General features: G+C 41.4%; 2 protein-coding genes across 6 annotated transcripts in view; both read left to right on the plus strand.

The window, feature by feature from the left end:
- Positions 1–10,966, plus strand: part of LOC129868094 (protein FAM168A-like) — a 62,660-nt gene extending 51,694 nt beyond the window's left edge. For 2 of the 3 annotated variants that reach the window (XM_055941728.1, XM_055941730.1), the window contains 4 exons: positions 3,929–4,071; positions 4,795–4,972; positions 5,360–5,499; positions 5,972–10,966. In XM_055941728.1, coding sequence (XP_055797703.1) covers positions 3,929–4,071; positions 4,795–4,972; positions 5,360–5,478 — 440 coding nt within the window. In that variant the 3' untranslated portion in view covers positions 5,479–5,499; positions 5,972–10,966. The remainder of the gene's footprint in view (positions 1–3,928; positions 4,072–4,794; positions 4,973–5,359; positions 5,500–5,971) is intronic. The other variant, XM_055941729.1, reaches the window with a different exon arrangement.
- A 2,128-nt stretch (positions 10,967–13,094) lies between these two features.
- The window catches only part of LOC129868084 (F-BAR and double SH3 domains protein 2-like), a 59,896-nt gene continuing 50,450 nt past the window's right edge, over positions 13,095–22,540 (plus strand). The window contains exons 1-2 of one of the 3 annotated variants that reach the window (XM_055941708.1): positions 13,095–13,371; positions 16,194–16,291. In XM_055941708.1, the coding sequence (XP_055797683.1) occupies positions 13,351–13,371; positions 16,194–16,291 (119 nt within the window). In that variant the 5' untranslated portion in view covers positions 13,095–13,350. Of the gene's footprint in view, positions 13,372–16,193; positions 16,292–22,540 lie in introns of those variants that run through there. The other 2 variants (XM_055941707.1, XM_055941709.1) reach the window with 2 other exon arrangements.

Raw genomic sequence — 22,540 nt, forward strand, 5'->3', positions numbered from 1 at the left:
GGTCCTCATTAGAGACTTCAGCTAAGTGTACCCTGACTGGACGTAATTGGCGAAAATTGTCTTGATTATCCCCATTTCCAGTGTGCCCGCCGAGAGGGATACTTTCTCCACACCAGAGTAAAGACTGCCTCAAGATCACACCTTCTTTAGGACAAAGTAACAAGGCTGATGCACATCAAACTGCTCCAAGGAGTTGGACAGTTTTGACTTCCCAACAGCAGCGGCTCACTTCAGGTCAAGGTCCGCCGCAAACACAAGTAAATTAAAGGCAATGATTGTGTTGGTCATGCCTGGTCCTAGCAGTCCTGCCGCCGTCCTGGGACAGATCAGCATATCCCGCTCCTGTGCCATGTATAGTATAAAGATTTGGAATGGATTAATAAACTAGAGTAATGATGTGAATCATGCGTAATTGGTGCATTTCAGTTGAGCTTATTCAGTAAGACTTGAAAACAAAACATTATTGCCAGATATACACATCGGAGAGTTACAATGTTGCAATCACTAGTCAGCCAAATGCCTATAGTAGGAAACAGAGTTGTTATCAATAAGCCACGTATATCACACATGACACGAGTCAAGACTCCACGATAGTTCAAATTACAATAGGCATAACATTTATTAACATCATCTAATAGAACTGTGAAAAGAGATATCATTTGAGCTTTGGAAACAAGTGCTTTCATGGATGCATGGTGCAGGCCTCGTTTCACAGGAGCATTGTAAAATAAGCTTTCTCTCAATGAACCAGCCTTATTTTCATTTATTTACATATTGAATTTGATTGTCCAACATCAGTTTTAAAATTTCTTCATTTTGTGGCCACCTAAAGTGTCCTCTTTCTACTGCTGTGGTGCTGAATCGCAGCGGAAATGGGGAGTGGGGCGAGCTGGCCCGGCTAAAAGGAATCTACCTTTTGTCAAATGAACGTCAAACGTTTTAGCTAACCCTAACCATTTTTCTAACCTTAACCTAATTCTCCTAACCTGTCACGTTAATTATCCTAGCCTGCGGGGTAAGTTCTCCTAACCTGCTACAAAAAGTTAAGTCTGATGTTAATTGGGAAAAAGCTAGATCCCTTCGAGGGATGACAGGCCAGCCCTAGTGTTAGTAGACAACTATGTTCTGTTATTTATTAGGCCTAATTAAAATGTTCATGCCTAGGCTAAATTAAATTAGAGAGGCCTAGATTGTATTTGAAAACAGCGTTGTTTTGTTATTTATTAATTAATGTAAGTTGTTTGTTTCTGGCCATTTTGAGGATGTAATCGAACCCACAAATGCTTATGCTCCAGATACTCAACTAGTCTAAAGAAGGCCAGTTTTATTGCTTCTTTAATCAACAACAGTTTTCAGCTGTGCTAACATAATTGCAAAAGGGTTTTCTAATGATCATTTAGCCTTTTAAAATGATAAACTTGGATTAGCTAACACAATGTGCCATTGGAACACAGGAGTGATGGTTGCTGATAATGGGCCTCTGTACGCCTATGTAGATATTCCATTAAAAATCAGCCGTTTCCAGCTACAATAGTCATTTACAACATTAACAATGTCTACACTGTATTTCTGATCAATTTGATGTTATTTTAATGGACCAAAAATGTGCTTTTCTTTCAAAGACAAGGACATTTCAAAGTGACCCAAAACTTTCGAACGGTAATATACATACACATACACGTTGGCATGGCTAGGGAAACATTCAGAGCTGAGCTGGGTTTCGAGCTCTTGGGAAAAAAGGTGTTAGGAAAAGGTTTGGAGTAAGACAGGCCGATGGGGGATGTGAGGTAGTGAGTGACATCACAGGGGGAAGTGATATAGGGGGAGGGTCTGTGGTGCTGTGCTGTGTCATATAACATGTTTGCTGGCTGCTGCAGCATACATTCTTTTCATATAGTGAAACTACATTTTTGTTGGATAGATAACGTGTGTTTGAGCCATGGAAGTGATTTGGTGGTTTCCTAACATGAATGTAATGATCAGTGTACTCTAAAACCCACCAAAACGGACACTTCTCCGTGTGTGTGTGCTTGAGTGTTTGAGCAAAGAAATAAAATAATAATATTCACATTCTGTGTGTTGTTAGTCATGGCTAAGTTGTCTGACACAGGGCTTGATCGCGATTGCAGCCGACTGTCGACTGACTGATCTACAAATTACCTTGCATCATAAATATCTACTTATTATTATTTGTAGATCAGTCACAATTGACCCAAAATGCATCACGTCGGCTGCAATGTCAAACAAGCCCATGGCCTCTCTTTGGGCATTCATAATACAGCTGGTTCTGCCTCATATATATGTCCAAAGCTCTGTGGAAACTATATACAGTTGAAGTCGGATGTTTACATACACGTAGGTTGGAGTCATTCAAACTATTTTTTCAACCACTCCACAAATTTCTTGTTAACAAACTATAGTTTTGGCAAGTCGGTTAGGACATCTACTTTGTGCATGACACAAGTAATCTTTTACAGACAGATTATTTCACTTCTGCTTGGGGTCATTGTCCATTTGGAAGACCCATTTGCGACCAAGCTTTAACATCCTGACTGATGTCTTGAGATTTTGCTTCAATATATCCACATAATTTTACTTCCTCATGATGCCATCTATTTTGCGAAGTGCACCAGTCCCTCCTGCAGCAAAGCACCCCCACAACATGATGCTGCCACCCCCATGCTTCACGGTTGGGATGGTGTTCTTCGGCTTGCAAGCCTCCCCCTTTTTCCTCCAAACATAACGATGGTCATTATGGACAAACAGTTCTATTTTCGTTTCATCAGACCAGAGGACATTTCTCCAAAAAGTACGATCTTCGTCCCCATGTGCAGTTGCAAACCATAGTCTGGCTTTTTTATGGCGGTTTCGGAGCAGTGTCTTCTTCCTTGCTGAGCAGCCTTTCAGGTTATGTCGATATAGGACTCGTTTTACTGTGGATATAGATACTTTTGTACTTGTTTCCTCCAGCATCTTCACAATGTCCTTTGCTGTTGTTCTGGGACTGATTTGCACTTTTCGCACCAAAGACGTTCATCTCTAGGAGACAGAATGCGTCTCCTACCTGAGCGGTATGACGGTTGTGTGGTCCCATGGTGTTTATACTGTACTTGTGTACTATTGTTTATACAGATGAACGTGGTACCTTCAGGCGTTTGGAAATTGCTCCCAAGGATGAACCTTGTGGAGGTCTGCAATTTTTTTTCTGAGGTCTTTGCTGATTTCTTTTGATATTCCCATGATGTCAAGCAAAGAGGCACTGACTTTGAAGGTAGGCCTTGAAATACATCCACAGGTAAACCTCCAATTGACTCAAATGATGTCAATTATTCGATCAGAAGCTTCTAAAACCATGACATGACTTTCTGAAATTTTCCAAGCTGTTTAAAGGCACAGTCAACTTAGTGTATGTAAACTTCTGACCCACTGGAATTGTGATACAGTGAATTAAAAGTGAAATAATCTGTCTGTAAACAATTGTTGGAAAAATTACATGTGTCATGCACAAAGTAGATGTCCTAACCAACTTGCAAAAACTATAGTTTGTTAACAAGAAATTTGTGGAGTGGTTGAAAAATGAGTTTTAATGACTCCAACGTAAGTGTATGTAAACTTCTGACTTCAACTGTATATATCTTGGAGGCCACATTAATTTTGTAAAGGAGCACTGTCAGTCCTAACTGTTCTCCTCTGCCAATGAGACACTCTGAATGTCAAGACAACTGAAAATGATCTGGAAACTGAAACTAGGTCTCGCTCACCACATGTTCTCTCTCTATCTTTCTGTCTCCCTCTCCTTTGCTTTCTCTTTCTCCATCTTTCCCTCTGCCGGCTTGATCTCTCTCTCTCTCTCTTGCTTTTTTCTCCCCGACTTTCCCTCTTGCTTTCTCTCTTTCCATCCTTCCCTCTCCCTATCTCTCTCATCTAGGATACACTTCTGGGACGCCCTACAAGGTCCCCCCTGGTCAGTCCAATGGGGCGCCCCCTCCCTACTCCCCGTCCCCTAACCCCTACCAGACGGCCATGTACCCCATCAGAAGTGCCTATCCCCAACAGAACCTCTACGCTCAGGTAAGGACCTGGCCTGGTTTCTACTCACTGGGGTTGGCTGTCTGTTTGACAATATCTGTAACGGTTGTTTTCCTCCTCGTCTGAAGAGGAGCATGGATCGGACCAAAACGCAGCGTTGGTTGAATACATATTTGTTTATTAATAATAACGAAGACGGAAAAACTCTTAAACAAACTACAAAACAACAAACGACGTGAACAGACCTGAACTTGTGAATATATAACATGAACGCACGAACCGGAAGGAACACACGAATGAAATAAACTAAACAAACGAAAACAGTCCCATGTGGCACAAACACTGACACTGGAACAATCACCCACAAACAAACGGTAAAAACAGCCTACTTTAATATGGTTCTCAATCAGAGGAAACCTAAAACACCTGCCCCTGATTGAGAACCATATCAGGCTAATTAACAATGAACCCAACATAGAAACTCATAACATAGAATGCCCACCCAGCTCACATCCTGACCAACTAAACAAAGACAAAACAAAGGAAATAAGGTCAGGAACGTTACAATATCACCTACTGTACCTGCTTATAAGATGATTGATGACCATTCTCTACTTTTTGGGGGATTATTAGAAGACACCTAGCTTGCTGTGTAAAATTAGCTGTGCTAGAAAAATAAGATAAGCCAAATTCTACATTTTTCCATATTTAATATTGCCAAAGCAGCCCCCAAAAAATGTATCTATTTTTTTCTCTTTCTCTCAGGGTGCATACTACACACAGCCGATGTATGCGGCTCAGCCTCACGTCATCCACCACACCACGGTGGTGCAGCCCAACAGCCTCCCCAACGCCCTCTACCCTGCCCCTGTCCAACAGCCCCGCTCCAACGGCCATATGGCCATGGGCATGGTGGCCGGCACAACCATGGCCATGTCTGCTGGTAAGAAGTCAACACTCAACTACTAGGTTTGCAAAATTCCCAGGTTTTCCCGAAATCCCAGTTAGAAGATTTGTGGAATCAGGAGAGAATAACCAGGACATCTGGGAATCCTACAAGCAAGATTTCTGGAAAACCTGAGCACTTTGGTAAAGTTAAGGGAATTTTGTGACCCTATCAACAACTCAAACAAATAGTTCACACAACTATTACTTACAGTAATGTTTCTGTTTGGAGTAAAGGCTTTACTTATAACACGTTTATAACAGTATTCGATCGATTATTTCTCAAGAAGTTTAGCCACCGACATGTTTCCATGGTGATGACAACTGTCAGGCCGTGTTACCATGTTGATGACCTCTGTCTGTCTGATTGACCCTCTTTGCCCAGGTACTCTGATGACCACGCCTCAGCACGCCACTCAGCACATTGGTGGACATCCGGTCACCGTGCCAACCTACCGGCCCCAGGGGACACCTGGGTACAGCTATGTGCCTCCTCACTGGTAGACCCCACTGGGCCCCACTCATGTAAGTTACTGGTCCTAGATCAGTTTAACCTAACACAATGTTATCCCAGTCTATGGTTAGGAGAGTAAAGGGCCGATCTATTGACAGTGCTTTGATACATAAGCGCTTAGATTTGTTATTATTATAAAACAAAATTTGTGAGTAACTGTAATTCTAAGTTTTTGTTTTTATTTAACTAGGCAAGTCAGTTAAGAACAAATTCCTATTTACAATGACGGCCTAGGAACAGTGGGATAACTGCAGAACGACATATTTGTACCTTGTCGGCTCGGGGATTCGATCTTACAACCTTTCGGGTTACTAGTCCAATGCTCTAACCACTAGGCTACGCTGTCGCCCCTTGTCACTTAGAAAATGAATTGATAGGACAATTGTGATATTTTCTTTGTAAATTACATATATAATACATATTTCTTCTCCCTCCCCTCTCCATCCCTCTACACCCCCCCTCTCTCTCACTCTTTCTCCTCAGATCAGTAGTCAAACATTGCTCACAACTCAAGTCTTACATTGGTGCAGGAGGTCTGGCATTCAAGCACCAAGTCTGTCAGCAAGAACAAAAAACTAAAGTGCAAGGGTCACTATGCATTATTTTGTGATTTGGAAAAGCTGCTTTTTCATGTTTTTATTATTTTTTACCAGCCTCAGATTTTTGGATTAGTTTTTTTGATTTTGACTCTCTTATAATCCAGACACACACTGACCAGCAGTATAGTACATTTATAGTACATTTGTGCTAAACAATTGTGTGTGTGTGTGTGTGTGTGTGTGTGTGTGTGTGTGTGTGTGTGTGTATTTTTCTGTTCTGAACACTGGTTACGAAGCAAAGCCAGTCCCTTCAGCCGTGAGAATGTACACGTCTTTGTATGCTGCCAAATGTTCTAATGTTTAAAAAAACATTGGGGAGAAAGCGCCGTACGAGTGTCGCGCCTAGTTTCTTTTGTGTTACGCCTAGATTATTTTCCACTTTATTGATTTGCATTCCCATTTCGGTTTATGTTCAAACACAACCATCTTCCAGCACAAAATAACAAGGGTCGTCTTCCAGCTTGTAGCAACAGTGCATTAACTTGGCTTCGTAAGATTATACCCACTGTATATCAGTCATGTGGTAGAAGAAAGACTAATACCGTAAGTACCGTAATAGTTACACACCATGTAGAGTACATTTTCAGTAAGTTCAGTGGACATAATTAGCTTTTACGTCTACTAGAGTATTGTAAGCAATTTAAATATCTATACATGAATATATATTATATATAGGAATACTGACGTGTGAGCGAGCGCCTGCGCGCGTTTGTGGTTCTTTTGTACACGTAAAAGCTCGCCAAACTTAAAAACACACTCACATTTAGGTATTTCAGTTGGTATGAGTAGTGGCACATGTACACAATACATATACAGATTTATAGGACATCACACACACAGACGCAAAAGTGTAGATATCATAGGATGCGATGGATAGATTGCTGGATAGGGTCTCCCTCGTAACTTGCAGGCTATGTTGTGAATTGAATCCAATTCTAATCTAGTGTCAACTGAAGTGCATGGAGTTTGAAGGGTGAGACAAATTGTCAGTTGGACCAGGGATAGCTAAGTTGAAGGATTCAAGGGATTTACGGTCAATAGAAGAGAGGGGGGTAAAGGAATACAAGGGGAGTAGTGAGTGGAAAAAGGAAGAAAAGCATCTAAATTGTGTTGTGGTCAAGCATCTATGCTCATAGCCTTGTGCTGCATGCCTCCCATTAATCTCACAGGCTGGAGATAAGTGTTATTCGCAATAAAGATCCCATGTGATGTCATGTTTACATGTTTAATAGATATCTAGGCCCTAAACTGCACCATTTACCTGGGTCGTGTTCAGCAAGGCACGCCAGAGCAAAACGTTTTGCATTGGAAAACGAAAATTGGTGTTCTTATTGGACAGATTCAGGTAGTACCGCCCTGTTTTAGTCCTTTTCAAAACGTTTTCTCGGGAACTTAACATGGCCCTGATCAGTGTCACTAGTTCTTCAGGTGACCGGTAGAGGGCAGTAGTGAGGGGTGCAGGGCAGGCAGGAGAGTTAAGGCTTCTTCCGCACGCTTCAGTTTGGGTGGCGCCTAGCCGAACCGAACGAGTGGGCTCGCATACCTTCGACCTTACCTTCGCTTGAAAAGAGAAAAAAGACGCAATAGTACTGTTTGTTCATTTTGGGACTACGTAGCCAAAATAGTCCAAATTAATCTAGAAATCTGTCATTAATTTTGATGTTTTTGCAAAGGAGATCTTAGTTGTGCAATTTGACATCTAACTATGATGTTTGGTGGAGTATTTCTCAATTGAAAACATTTGCATGAAAATGAGTCGTCTATCATTGAATGACAGCCAACACTTCATTAAAGGAATGACAGCCAACACTTCATTGAGGAACTCCTACTGTTGACCAATCGCCGATGAAAGTGTGTAAACTTCGGCTGCCAAATTTCGGCTTGCCTCGCAAGAAAATAATTGTGTGCACGAACAGCCGAAAAAAACCTTTGCCGAAGACCTAAACTAATAAAAACTCCACCAAATGTAGTCATCATATATACACATACTGTTCCAAACTGTTTCAGATGGGAAGCATACGGACGCCTTTAGTGCACTGCTTGGTTGGCTCAGGGTTTTAAAAGGGCACCCTATTCCCTTCCTATGTAGGGCTCTGGTCAAAAGTAGGGCACTATATAGGGAATTGAGTGCTATTTGGAACACACAGGTTTTAGAAGCCAGACTGACCTCAACAGAGATGTGTTTCAATCCAGAGAATTGTGTCATCTGGTCTCGATGTGTATATCGAGAGTCCATGCAATTGACACTAGTTCACCTGTCTTGTGAACTCTTCTAAACAATGGCAGGTGTAAAAATGCTCTAAAACATTATTTTGGACTTAGATTAGTGAAAGGAAACATTTAGTTGTCATGTTGGCCAACCTGCTAGGGCCTCCCTCCTAGGCCCTCCCTCCCTTCAGAGTAGCCAATAGAACAGGCTCAGGACATCATTGTTTCCAGGGCATCCAATAGCAGACACAATGGAAGGGAGTTAGGATCGTGAAGGGAATCATGTGTATGAGAGGAAGAATTTGTGTTCTAACAGGAAATTGGGAACATTTTTAGAAAGGTTTCAATCATGTCCCTTTAGTCGGGGCCAAAAACCCTATGACAGGGGCACTGAGTTGGGAGAGGTCCGTGTGGGACATGTGTTGACTCCAAAATCAACCCCTAACCCGTACTCCCTAGCCTTTACTCCCTCCTTAGCCCCTACACCTGAAGACCTGAGAGGATTGGGATAGGTGAAATCAATATGGCTGACATTTCCACCCAGCCAATCAGAAGGAAGATTTTACCATGCTTACAGTGTATTGATCCAGTCCGCCTACATCCACAGGAGTGACTAGGGTGTAGGGGCTAGGGATCCATTTGGAATTCAGAAATAGAGTTGGCAAGGAAGCAGGGTTTAGCTTGGGTGGAGTTTAAAGGTTGTGAGGAGGAGTTCCATACTAGGTTATTATGGTTCAGTACTAGGTTACCGTGTCATGACCACATATCAGAGTTATCATGTGAGTGTGTCATTAATGTATTGCACAAACATCTAAAAGTAATAATCTATACTAAATACCAGGTACTTAGCTCATATTTTAAGAGATTTCTTAAGAGTTCATTTAGTTCAATGCATTTGATAGGGTACTCTTTGGTCTCAATAAACAACAACTGTAAATTTAAGAGAATATCTGTTGTGAATAATTGCTACTGCTTTTTTTCAATCTGCTACAATCAGTTAACTACTACGTAAAATGCTAAATGCCATTGTATTTGCCACAGTGTTACATCGCCAATGGAAATAAAACGTTTATTTAAAGGAGAGGCATCCTGCACCCAACATATGACAATTGATACAGTAGCATTTGCTAGTGAACGAGGTATAGATGTGTAGATGAGTGAGGCATGTATACAGTCCTGTGTGAGAGTTTTTTCCCAACATGGCACTGGTCAGATTGTGTAGAGCTAACATTATCCAACCACTACTCTCCCCTGTCAGTAGCCTATCACAGAGCCAAACAGAACAAGAACATTGAAAACAAATCTCAAAAGTAAATGTATTGTGCCACATTTTTTGGGAACATTAGAGGGAAGACCATCGAAAAATATAGCTTTGTAGTGCTATTCACTAGAACATGTAATGTGATGCAAGAGTTGAACAATGCATATGACTAGTTCCACAGGCCCAAGTCCGTGAATGCTATGCTGAGTGCTAAATCTTTGGAGGTTCAAAACCTCAAAAATAATTCAACCATGTGTACTATGAGTATAACTGCAGTGTTTTAAAAAAAGGCTCAAAAGAATGATAAACTTTTAATTTCTTGTATGTAATTTAAGCGCTTTTTACCATAAGTGTTATTTAAGGTTTTGTTTATTGATTGATGTTTATTATTCTTAAGATAGAAGATCTTTATTGTCAAACTCAAGTGGGTTGCCTCTTGGGGCTTCAGAGGGCATTTCAGAACACAAGTCTGTAGGATGAGTGGAGCAGATGTAGATGTGCGGAGGGACACAATCTGGCAACCCGGTCAGAAGCAAATGACATACAGGTCCCTCCTACTCGCTGGCCTTTTCCCCTCAAAGACCCAGGGCATTGAAACACGAGAGGAATGTTCAGAGAACCAAACTGACACCATAAACAGACGTTCCCAGAACATCCAGGGAACCTAATGTGCTAACTGGGCATAGACTGAAAGTTAGCCCAGAGTCAAGTCCTAACACTACAATTTATGTTTATTGAAACATGCTAAAGTGTATGGGTCCACAGTTTACGGACTGAAGCATGAGAGCTGTAGCCTGGGATTGAAACGTATTTTGTTACGTTTCACCATTGTTTCACTTCATGTTATGTAACAACCATGCAACGTAGCAAACTCAGTTTGAATTCTAGGCTATGGGAACTGCTCTTGAGTGTCTCAATGCCTGGGGTTTGAGAAGCAAGCAGCTCCACCAAGGTTGAACACACAATCTCTTTGCTTTGTCTGTTTTCTTTGGTCACAATGAACTTTGGCCTTGTCAAACCTTTGATTTGAACACTAATTTAGAGAGAGTGAAGTATACCCTTGTGTCTTCCCCCCCAAAATAATCAAAGAAATTGTTTAAAAAAGTCAGCACCTTGAGATTAAAATGACTTCCCAACTAATGGCCCCCAGAGCTCTTGCAACGTTCTGTCACATGGTTGCAGCAACACTGGCGGAATGTTTTTGTAACATAAGATTGGGACGTTTGTAAAGCAGAGACCCACATCAGACTTGTGTATATGAAGTGTAAATCTGTTTTTGTTTTTATGTCATTCTAATGAGGATCAGTCAGTGATTCTGGTGACAGAAGTAAGGCAAGTTTGTAATTGTATAATACTTACTGTACGATGTAGAACATTCAATAACTATTAAAATCTTTCCCAAAAAGCCCAGCTTTTACTTGTGTTACATTTGTGTCCTCTGCCAATTCATCTTAAAGGAAAATTGTGGCTTCTATAAATTGCAACAAAGCAATCAGTCAAAGGATAAGACGTAGACTACACTTCAGATTTCCAACATCAGCTATGCATCAGTGGAGAAATGTAATTGAAAGGGGGTGACCCTTTCTAATGACAACCAGGAGAACCACTGGTTTATAGCTGCCAGTATGTTTTAAATTGCCCGAATCAGCTGTTTTAAGTAATTTCTCAACCTTTAAGTCATAACACCTTTTGTGTAAGGTTGACGCCACCTCCTCCACAGGGATTTTATCAATTAAGGCCAGAGACGGGTTCAAATATATGCATTTGACTATTTGTTATTTAAATAATTATTTTCTGTGTATCTGAGTATTTTCAAATGATGTGGCCCGAATCAACTACTCTTATTGGATGTACAGTGTACGGTATGTGAAAGTATTTTCAAATACTTATTTCTATTTCAAATACATTATTTCAAATACCAAACAAACATGGTTCAAATGCATGGGAGTATTTATGTATTTGTATAATTACTGTGTGTTTGAGTATTTCAAATACATGCCAATACATGCAAATACAATCCAATACTTAACTACTTGTGTTTTCAATTTTTTTTTTATTCAAACACTTAATTCCAAATGACTTTGAGAGTAATTCAAATTCCTTAAATAGTGTCTCAGTCCACAAGTGTCCACAAGTGTCTCAGAGTAGGAATGCAGATCTAGGATCAATTTAGTATTTTAGATCATAATGATTACGATTATATGGACAGATGGGGAGCTGATCCTAGTTCAGAACTCCTACGCTGAGATGCTTTATGGATACGGGCCCAGGTCTTCTGGCCTAGGACAATTTTGGGAAATGAGCTGGTCTATCTTTAGCCCAGTGGGCCTATCTAAATTAGGGTTTTAGCGCTGAAATATCATTATTTTGCTAAGAATGGGCTGGTGTGGGGCCTTGAGGAAAAAATTGTCTGGTGTGTTAGAAATGCCTGGGCAGAAGTTCTGGTCCCAGTCTAGTTTCAGTTTCAAGTTTCAAGTTTTAATTTTAATGTCACATGCACAAGAACAGTGAAATGTCTTTCTTGCTAACTCAAAACGCAACAATGCAATAATCAATAACAATGTAATACTAGAAAAAAAACAGAGAAAAAGGAAGAAATATGAAGATTACAATAAGTAAGTAAGTAAGCACGCTATATACAGGGTCAGTTCCAATACCATATTTACAATGTGTAAGGATACTGGAGTGATTGAGGTATATATGTATAGGGGTAAGGTGACAAGGCAATAGGATATGAGATAAGAGTAGCTGCAGCTTGTATGTGAATGGTGTGCGTGTGTAGTGTGTGTGCATGCTATGTGTGAGTGAGCAGATGATTGTGTGTGTGTGTGTGTGTGTGTGTGTGTGTGTGTGTGTGTGTGTGTGTGTGTGTGTGTGTGTGTGTGTGTGTGTGTGTGTGTGTGTGTGTGTGTGAGAGAGTGTGTAGGGCCCTGTGAGTGTGCATAGAGAGTGCAAAAATAAAAATAAAGGTTAACTCAGATAGTGGGGTAAGATATTTTTTAGCTATTTATCAGCCTTATTGCATGGGGATAGAAGCTGTTCAAGAGCCTGTCCCTGTTAAATGCCCAGTTAACAAATGTAATTGCATTCTCCCATGAATCTCTTGTATTATAAACACATCAAACAGTGCACAGCCAACGACCAATAGCCTACTTTAATCACAAAAGTAGGCCTACAACACAAGACAACCTGGACATTGTTTTAGTCAACCATGTTGAATGAAAGGCTACTAGAAATATGTATACTTTCGCCTTTACGTGCCATTTATCTGTGGTAGGGATACATCTCTATATTCATCTGAGACAATTGCGAGAGAATGAATAATAAAATAGGTGTATTTCTGAGGGCCACGGCATAGGCCTAAACGCACAGATGTGCATGGGTCAGAGAGATGTACTGTATCACCTAATCCCCAACTAATCCCAATGTTTATGAAGAGGACATTGCCACTAGAGAGATATAGCCCACGGCGAGTCTTCATCCCAACCCAGAGCAATTCAATCCCCATGAAAAATCCCGTGCATTTCCACAGCATGTCGCCATTCTTCTCTCTTCCACCGGAAACCCCACTGAATCGCAAACTTCACTTTTATGTTCGCGGAGGCAGTCAATTTTTAACAGGACTTCGTCGGTGTGTTGAGTTTGGTCGTTATGGCCGCCTGAACCAGACTAGCTAAATTCTCACAGTGCATGGTTGTCTTTCGATTATATCTAAATTACAGAAAGTTTTGCACGGGATTTCCGGATTAACGCAAATATTTGTTAGGATTTTTCTTGGGGGTTAAAATTCAAACATGCAGCCTCCGCCGAGAAAGGTGAGTTGTCCAGTTTTTACTTTCCTCTGCAAATGTTTCGACGAATGTTGGAAGATGCACGCTTTGTTGCAGTCCAACTTTAAGATATGTGCCCACTACGTCGGAACAAAGTTGTATAGTTTTTATCAAACGCAAATACGAGCTTTTTGTTAGAAGGATACTTCTTGAAACGGTTATATTTTTTCAATGTTCCAAAGTAGCCTAAGAAATATCCTAGTATTCAATTCAAGGAAAACACATTTTCTCACCGTTCCAAATAGGTTGTAGCCTTTGCCTGGCTCACAAACTGACAAAGATGCATTGTAACAGTCTTGCTTTTGGTGGAGATAATTTGTAGTAAGCTATAGTAATGATGGATGACTGAATTTGGACCTGTGTAAATAAAATAGCAACACAACTGTAGCTGGAACAGCAAAACAATTATTGTAATGGGAATCCTGTTACGGTATCATGTTGCAGAAACATTACACACCATCGGACAAGTCGCCGAAGTCTGTTGCGTTTTGATAAGAAATTGTACTGTGTTTTGTTAAAATTCCATCAGTTGAACCTGGACTGAATATCAAATTCTGTAAAATCCAGTTTGTTATTTTTAACAATGATGTTCTTAATGGGTTAATGAAAAAAAAAAAAATTATCACTATGATACGTATGCCATTTTTGTTATATTCATGATTAGCTAGTTTATGGATTAATTTATCTCTGAAACCGGGTTACTTTAGCCTACTAATTGCTGAGGAATATTCAAATGTCAGTTGTAGCACTAAAGAGTCATTTCCTGAAATAGAAACACACCGTGGCCTATTAGATCAACCACTTGACTTGTTTGTAGTTGCCTGAATATAGCCTAATAATTTTAACCTTAGTATATTTCCCCTAATGATCAGCTGTGTTATAAGTTATGATAATAGAAATAATAATACAGTACAGTAGGCTGTGGTTCACCAGTTCACTTCAGAAATAGGAGTCAAATCACCACTACAAAATCCTGTATTATAATTTACAGTGCAACACACCAACTAATGCACGGTCCAGATCAACTTGAGATCGAATGACAAGTGAAGATAAACACCATGCATGATGACAGAATGATCTTCTCAGGGTAGCCTATAAGGTCAGTGAGTGTAGTTTGAGCCCTAATGGTTTCCCAGTTGAACACACCCAATTACTAGCCCTGAGACTGGGTTACCTAACCCAGGGGCCAATTAGAAGTCTACAGAGGCAACTCTGCTTTCCTCCACCCAGGCTTCATCTGCCTCTGGATTAGTACATAGTTGACTTCTGGGCCTCACTAGAAAATAAAATGGTCCGGAACAGGGAGGGGAATTGTCATTTTCCAATAAGATATGCTCAATTTTATTTTGCGGTGCCCTAATGAACACGACCTAGATCAATTTAATGGCTTGGTCTTGTTATGAATGTGTCAACCGGAAACACGCAGATATCCAAAGACTGTTAAACAATAATGTGTTTGCACTTGGGAGCAATTTCCAAACGCCTAAAGGTACCACGTTCATCTGTACAAACAATAGTATGCAAGTATAAACACCATGGGACCACACAGCCGTCATACCGCTCAGGAAGGAGACACATTCTGTCTCCTAGAGATGAATGTACTTTGGTGCGAAAAGTACAAATCAATCCAGGAACAACAGCAAAGGACCTTGTGAAGATGCTGGAGGAAATAGGTACAAACGGATCTATATCCACAGTAAAACAAGTCCTATATCTACATAACCTGAAAGGCTGCTCAGCAAGGAAGATGACACTGCTCCAAAACTGCCATAAAAAAGCCAGACTATGGTTTGCAACTGCACATGTGGACAAAGATTGTACTTTTTGGAGAAATGTCCTCTGGTCTGAAGAAACAAAAATAGAACTGTTTGGCCATAATGACCATTGTTATGTTTGGAGGAAAAAGGGAGAGGCTTGCAAGCCGAAGAACACCATCCCAACCGTAAAGCCCGGGGGTGGCAGCATCATGTTGTGGGGATGCTTTGCTGCAGGAGGAACTGGTGCACCTCATAAAATAGATAGCATCATGAGGTAGGAAAATTATGTGGATATATGGAAGCAACATCTCAAGACATCAGTCAGGAAGTTAAAGCTTGGTAGCAAATGGGTCTTCCAAATGGACAATGAATGACCCCAAGCATATTTCCAAAGTTGTGGCAAAATGGCTTAAGGACAACAGTCAAGGTATCACAATGCCCTGACCTCAATCCTATAGAAAATGTGTGGGCAGAACTGAAAAAGTGTGTGCGAGCAAGGAGGCCTACAAACCTGACTTAGTTACACCAGCTCTGTCAGGAGGAATGGGCCAACATTCAACCAACTTATTGTGGGAATCTTAGGAAAGTTACCCAAAACGTTTGACCCAAGTTAAACAATTTAAAGGCAATACTACCCAATACTAATTGAGTGTGTCATTTCTGACCCACTGGGAATGTGATGAAAGAAATAAAAGCGGAAATAAATCATTCTCTCTACTATTATTCTGACATTTCACATTCTTAAAATAAAGTGGTGATCCTAACTGACCTAAGACAGTGAATTTTTACTTGGATTAAATGTTAGCCAAATACAGTTACTCAGTTTTTCACAATTCCTAAGGTGTATGTCAACTTATGACTTCAACTGTATATGACATGCGGTGCTCTTATCAGGAGTTGACTGTATTCTGCTCCATATACAAGAGCTGGATTTGGATGTTTTGCCCACTTCTATTGATATATATATATATATATATATATATATATATATATATATATATATATATATATATATATATATTTATTTATTTATTTATTTTCCTCTCTCAGGTCAAGGTTACCCAGGAGCTGAAACACACTCAAGCTGAGCAGATAAGCAGACTACACATCAAACATCAGACAGAGTGTGACCTACTGGAGGACCTGAGGTAAGGGGAGGATAGAAGGGGGTGGAGGGTAGAGGTCGACCGATTAATCGGAATGGCTGATTTCAAGTTTTCATAACAATCGTAAATCGGTATTTTTGGACACAGATTTTTTTTACTTTTTTTTATAGCTTTATTTAACTAGGCAAGTCAGTTAACTTCTCTGGGATATATGGGACGGTAGCGTCCCACTTGGCCAAAAGCCAGAAAAAATGTAGCGCGCCAAATTCAAATACACTGCTCAAAAAAATAAAGGGAACACTTAAACAACACAATGTAACTCCAAGTCAATCACACTTCTGTGAAATGAAACTGTCCACTTAGGAAGCAACACTGATTGACAATAAATTTCACATGCTGTTGTGCAAATGGAATAGACAAAAGGTGGAAATTATAGGCAATTAGCAAGGCACCCCCAAAAAAGGAGTATTTCTGCAGGTGGTGACCACAGACCACTTCTCAGTTCCTATGCTTTCTGGCTGATGTTTTGGTCACTTTTGAATGCTGGCGGTGCTCTCACTCTAGTGGTAGCATGAGACGGAGTCTACAACCCACACAAGTGGCTCAGGTAGTGCAGTTCATCCAGGATGGCACATCAATGCAAACTGTGGCAAAAAGGTTTGCTGTGTCTGTCAGCGTAGTGTCCAGAGCATGGAGGCGCTACCAGGAGACAGGCCAGTACATCAGGAGACGTGGAGGAGGCCGTAGGAGGGCAACAACCCAGCAGCAGGACCGCTACCTCCGCCTTTGTGCAAGGAGGTGCACTGCCAGCGCCCTGCAAAATGACCTCCAGCAGGCCACAAATGTGCATGTGTCAGCATATGGTCTCACAAGGGGTCTGAGGATCTCATCTCGGTACCTAATGGCAGTCAGGCTACCTCTCGCGAGCACATGGAGGGCTGTGCGGCCCCACAAAGAAATGCCACCCCACACCATGACTGACCCATCGCCAAACCGGTCATGCTGGAGGATGTTGCAGGCAGCAGAACGTTCTCCACGGCGTCTCCAGACTCTGTCTCGTCTGTCACATGTGCTCAGTGTGAACCTGCTTTCACCTGTGAAGAGCACAGGGCGCCAGTGACGAATATGCCAATCTTGGTGTTCTCTGGCAAATGCCAAACGTCCTGCACGGTGTTGGGCTGTAAGCACAACCCCCACCTGTGGACGTCGGGCCCTCATACCACCCTCATGGAGTCTGTTTCTGACCGTTTGAGCAGACACATGCACATTTGTGGCCTGCTGGAGGTCATTTTGCAGGTTCTGGCAGTGCACCTCCTTGCACAAAGGCGGAGGTAGCGGTCCTGCTGCTGGGTTGTTGCCCTCCTACGGCCTCCTCCACGTCTCCTGATGTACTGGCCTGTCTCCTGGTAGCGCCTCCATGCTCTGGACACTACGATGACAGACACAGCAAACCTTTTTGCCACAGCTCACATTGATGTGCCATCATGGATGAACTGCACTACCTGAGCCACTTTTGTGGGTTGTAGACTACGTCTCATGCTACCAATAGAGTGAGAGCACCGCCAGAATTCAAAAGTGACCAAAGCATCAGCCAGGAAGCATAGGAACTGAGAAGTGGTCTGTGGTCACCACCTGCAGAATCAATCCTTTTTTGGGGGTGTCTTGCTAATTGCCTATAATTTCCACCTTTTGTCTATTCCATTTGCACAACAGCATGTGAAATTTATTGTCAATCAGTGTTGCTTCCTAAGTGGACAGTTTGATTTCACAGAAGTGTGACTGACTTGGAGTTACATTGTGTTGTTTAAGTGTTCCCTTTATTTTTTTGAGCAGTGTATATATCAATCTTTCATGAAATCACACATGAAAGACACCAAATTAAAGCTACACATGTTGTGAATCCAGCCAACATGTCTGATCTCAAAGAGGATTTACGGCGAAAGCACACTAAACGATTGTTAGCTCAGTACATAGCCACAGAAAAACACAGCCATTTTCCCAGCAAAAGATAGTAGTCACAAAAAGCAGAAATGGAGATAAAATTAATCACTAGCCTTTGATGATCTTCATCAGATGACACTCATAGGACATCATGTTACACAATGCATTTATGTTTTGTTCGATAATGTGCATATTTATATCCATAAATCTCGGTTTACATTGGCGCCATGTTCAGAAATGCCTCCAAAATATCCGGAGAAATTGCAGAGAGCCACATCAAATAACAGAAATACTCATCATAAACTTTGATGAAAGATACATGTTTTACATAGAATTAAAGATACACTTCTTCTTAATGCAACCGCTGTCAGATTTCAAAAAAACTTTACGTAAAAAGCACACCATGCAATAATCTGAGACGGCGCTCAAAAATAACAAAATTTCTCCGCCATGTTGGAGTCAACAGAAATACGAAATTACATCATAAATATTACCTTACCTTTGATCATCTTCATCAGAATGCACTCCCAGGAATCCTAGTTCCACAATAAATCATTGTTTTGTTCGATAATGTCCATTACTTATGTCTAAGTAGCTACTTTTGCTAGCATGTTTAGTGCACATGTCCAAACGCTCGCGCAGATGCAGGCGACCTCGGACTAAAACTTCAAAAAGTTATATAACAGGTTGAATAAACTGGTCAAACTAAGTAGAGAATCAATCTTCAGGATGTTGTTATCATATATATCCAATAACGTTCCAACCGGATCATTCCTTTGTGTCTGTAGAAGTTATGGAACGCAAGGCGATATCATGAGGAAAGCGCGGGACCAGGAACTGGCAATCTGCCAGACCACTGACTCATTCCCCTCTCATCCGGCCCCACAACACAGCATAAGCTTCATTCCACGTTCTACAGACTGTTGACATCTAGTGGAAGGCGTAGGAAGTGCAAACAGATCCATATCTTACAGGGAATTGAATAGGCGATGAGTTGAACGTTGACCAGTCTCAGAATTCTCACTTCCTGTTTTGGGATTTTTTTCTCAGGTTTTTGCCTGCCAAATGAGTTCTGTTATACTCACATACATCATTCAAACAGTTTTAGAAACTTCAGAGTGTTTTATATCCAATAGTAATAATGATATGCATATATTAGCATCTGGGACAGAGTAGGAGGCAGTTCACTATGGGCACGCAATTCATCCAAAAGTGAAAATGATGCCCCCTATATCAAAGAAGTTAAGAACACTTTCTTATTTTCAATGACGGCCTAGGAACGGTGGGTTAACTGCCTTGTTCAGGGGCAGAACAACAAATTTTTACCTTGTCAGCTCGGGGATTCAATCTTGCAACCTTACGGTTAACTAGTCCAACACTCTAACCACCTGCTTTACATTGCACTCCACGAGGAGCCTGCCTGTTACGCAAATGCAGTAAGAAGCCAAGGTAAGTTGCTAGCTAGCATTAAACTTATCTTATAAAAAACAATCAATCAATCATAATCACTAGTTAACTACACATGGTTGATGATATTACTAGTTTATCTAGTGTGTCCTGCGTTGCATATAATCAATGCGGTGCGCATTCGCGAAAAAGGACTGTCGTTGCTCCAACGTGTACCTAACCATAAACATCAATGCCTTTCTTAAAATCAATACACAAGTATATATTTTTAAACCTGCATATTTAGTTAATATTGCCTGCTAACATGAATTTCTTTTAACTAGGGAAATCGTGTCACTTCTCTTGCAACAGAGTCAGGGTTTATGCAGCAGTTTGGGCCGCCTGGCTCGTTGCGAACTGTGTGAAGACTATTTCTTCCTAACAAAGACAACCAACTTCGGCAAACGGGAGATGATTTAACAAAAGCGCATTTGCGAAAAAAGCACAATCGTTGCACGACTGTACCTAACCATAAACATCAATGCCTTTCTTGAAATCAATACACAGAAGTATATATTTTTTAACCTGCATATTTAGCTAAAAGAAATCCAGGTTAGCAGGCAATATTAACCAGGTGAAATTTGCAACGAGCCGCCTGGCTTTACATAATTATGACATAACATTGAAGGTTGTGCAATGTAACTGGAATATTTATACTTATGGATACCACCCGTTAGATAAAATACGGAATGGTTACGATTTTCACTGAAAGAATAAACGTTTTGTTTTCGAAATGATAGTTTCCGGATTCGACCATATTAATGACCAATGGCTCGTATTTCTGTGTGTTATTATGTTATAATTAAGTCTATGATTTGATATTTGGTAGAGCAGTCTGAGCGATGGTAGGCAGCAGCAGGCTTGTACGCATTCATTCAAACAGCATTTTCGTGCGTTTTGCCAGCAGCTCTTCGCAATGCTTCAAGCTTTGAGCTGTTTATGACTTCAAGCCTATCAACTCCTGAGATTAGGCTGGTGTAACCGATGTGAAATGGCTAGCTAGTTAGCGGGGTGTGCGCTTATATCGTTTCAATCGGTGACGTCACTCGCTCTGAGACTTGGAGTAGTTGTTCCCCTTGCTCCGCAAGGGCCACAGCTTTTGTGGAGCGATGGGTAACGATGCTTCGAGGGTGGCTGTTGCGATGTGTTCCTGGTTCGAGCCCAGGTAGGGGCGAGTAGAGGGACGGAAAGCTATACTTTTACACTGGCAATACTAAAGTGCCTATAAGAACATCCAATAGTCAATCCCCTACTACCTAGGCACTTGTGTAGTTGTGAAAGGCTTGGATATGTATAATCAATGGCTACAATTCAACCTAGCCTGTCAGAGAGCCTAGCCCCTATTACCATATTGGTAAAAACCTACCCAACCTTTGTACATGTCTGTGATATGAAGTGCCCTTGTGGGGTAGGGGTTTATTTGGAAGGGGACAGTACTCTTGGGTCTGGCTTCCTGTCATTTGTCTTGGGAGGGGTGACAAAGAGATGAAAAATCACTAAAGATCAAACGAGCCAAAGATGTTCATCCAGTCACTCTTGGAGGAAAATTGGTTTTGGATAAACATAACTTTGGAATCTTCCTGGTTGGAAGATTCCTGGAATCAGGATGGAGTAGTAAGGAAATCTTGGAATCCTCCAAATGGGAATTTTGGTTACCAGAATAAAAGAATATTGATAGTTGGAGAGGGAGAATGAAAGGGACAGGCAGTGATATAGTATAGGGAAGAAAAGGGAGAGCAGGGCCAAGTTCAGTTGTCAAACGTTGCAGATAGAAATTCCAGTAATAGAGCCGATGTGATTCCTAAGGGAGCAGACACACCGCACCAAATGTCAATCTGCCGTTCATTCATCGTGGTGTGTTTTAGGGACCACATGCTCGCTGGTGGGGGTGTCAGACTGACGACATGTTCGCGCGGTTTGCAAATTACAGCTGGCACTCTGTTCAGAGGTGCTAAGTCAGCGTTTCCCAAAGGCCTTTGGGACCCCAAGGGGTGCACATTTTGTTTTTTGCCATAGCACTACACAGCTGATTCAAATAATCAACTAATCATCAAGCTTTAAAATGTTGAATCAGCTGTGTAGTGTTAGGGCAAAAAACTAAACGTGCACCCCGTGAGATCCTGAGGACCCGAGCTTTGGTAAAGCTGTGTTAAGTACACTCGGCCAGCAAACGCTATTGGTGTGTCTGAGTTTTCAGTGTTTCCCAACTCCGGTCCTCCAGTACCCCCCAACAGTACATATTTTTCTTGTGGCCCCAGACAAGCACACCTGATTCTACTTGTCAACTAATCATCAAACCCTTAAAGTTGAATCGTGTGTTTTTTTCTGGAGCTACAACAAACATGTGTGCTGTTGGGAGTACTGGAGTTGGAAAGCACTGCTCTACATGACTGGCATGTTTGTTCTACATAGCATATTTCTATCTGAATGTTCCAAAAGGTTGGTCCTATTGAATGCGACCCAGGGTTGTGTTCCCTAGGGGCAGTGGTAGCCTAGCGGTTAAAACTGTTTGGCCAGTAAACCGAAAGGTCGCTGGTTCGAATCCCTAAGCAGATAAGATGGAAAAATCTGACTGCGCAAATGAAGTGGATGTCGATTTAAGGCAGCCCCCTGTACCTCTGATTCAGAGGGGTTAGGTTAAATGCGGAAGGCACATTTCGATTGAATGCATTCAGTTGTGCAACTGACTAGGTATCCCCTTTCCCTTCATTAGGCACCAAACAAACTAAAATTGGATGGACTACTTCGGGGTTTCCCAAACTCGGTCCTGGGGCCCCGCCTGGGTGCACGTTTCAATTTTTGTCCAAGTGCTACACAGCTGATTCAAATAATCAACTAATCATCAAGCTTTGAATCAGCTGTGTAGTGTTAGGGCAAAAACAAAACGCGCACCCCTTGGGGTCC

Source organism: Salvelinus fontinalis, chromosome 13 (assembly GCF_029448725.1).
Source record: "Salvelinus fontinalis isolate EN_2023a chromosome 13, ASM2944872v1, whole genome shotgun sequence".
Taxonomy (NCBI): domain Eukaryota; kingdom Metazoa; phylum Chordata; class Actinopteri; order Salmoniformes; family Salmonidae; genus Salvelinus; species Salvelinus fontinalis.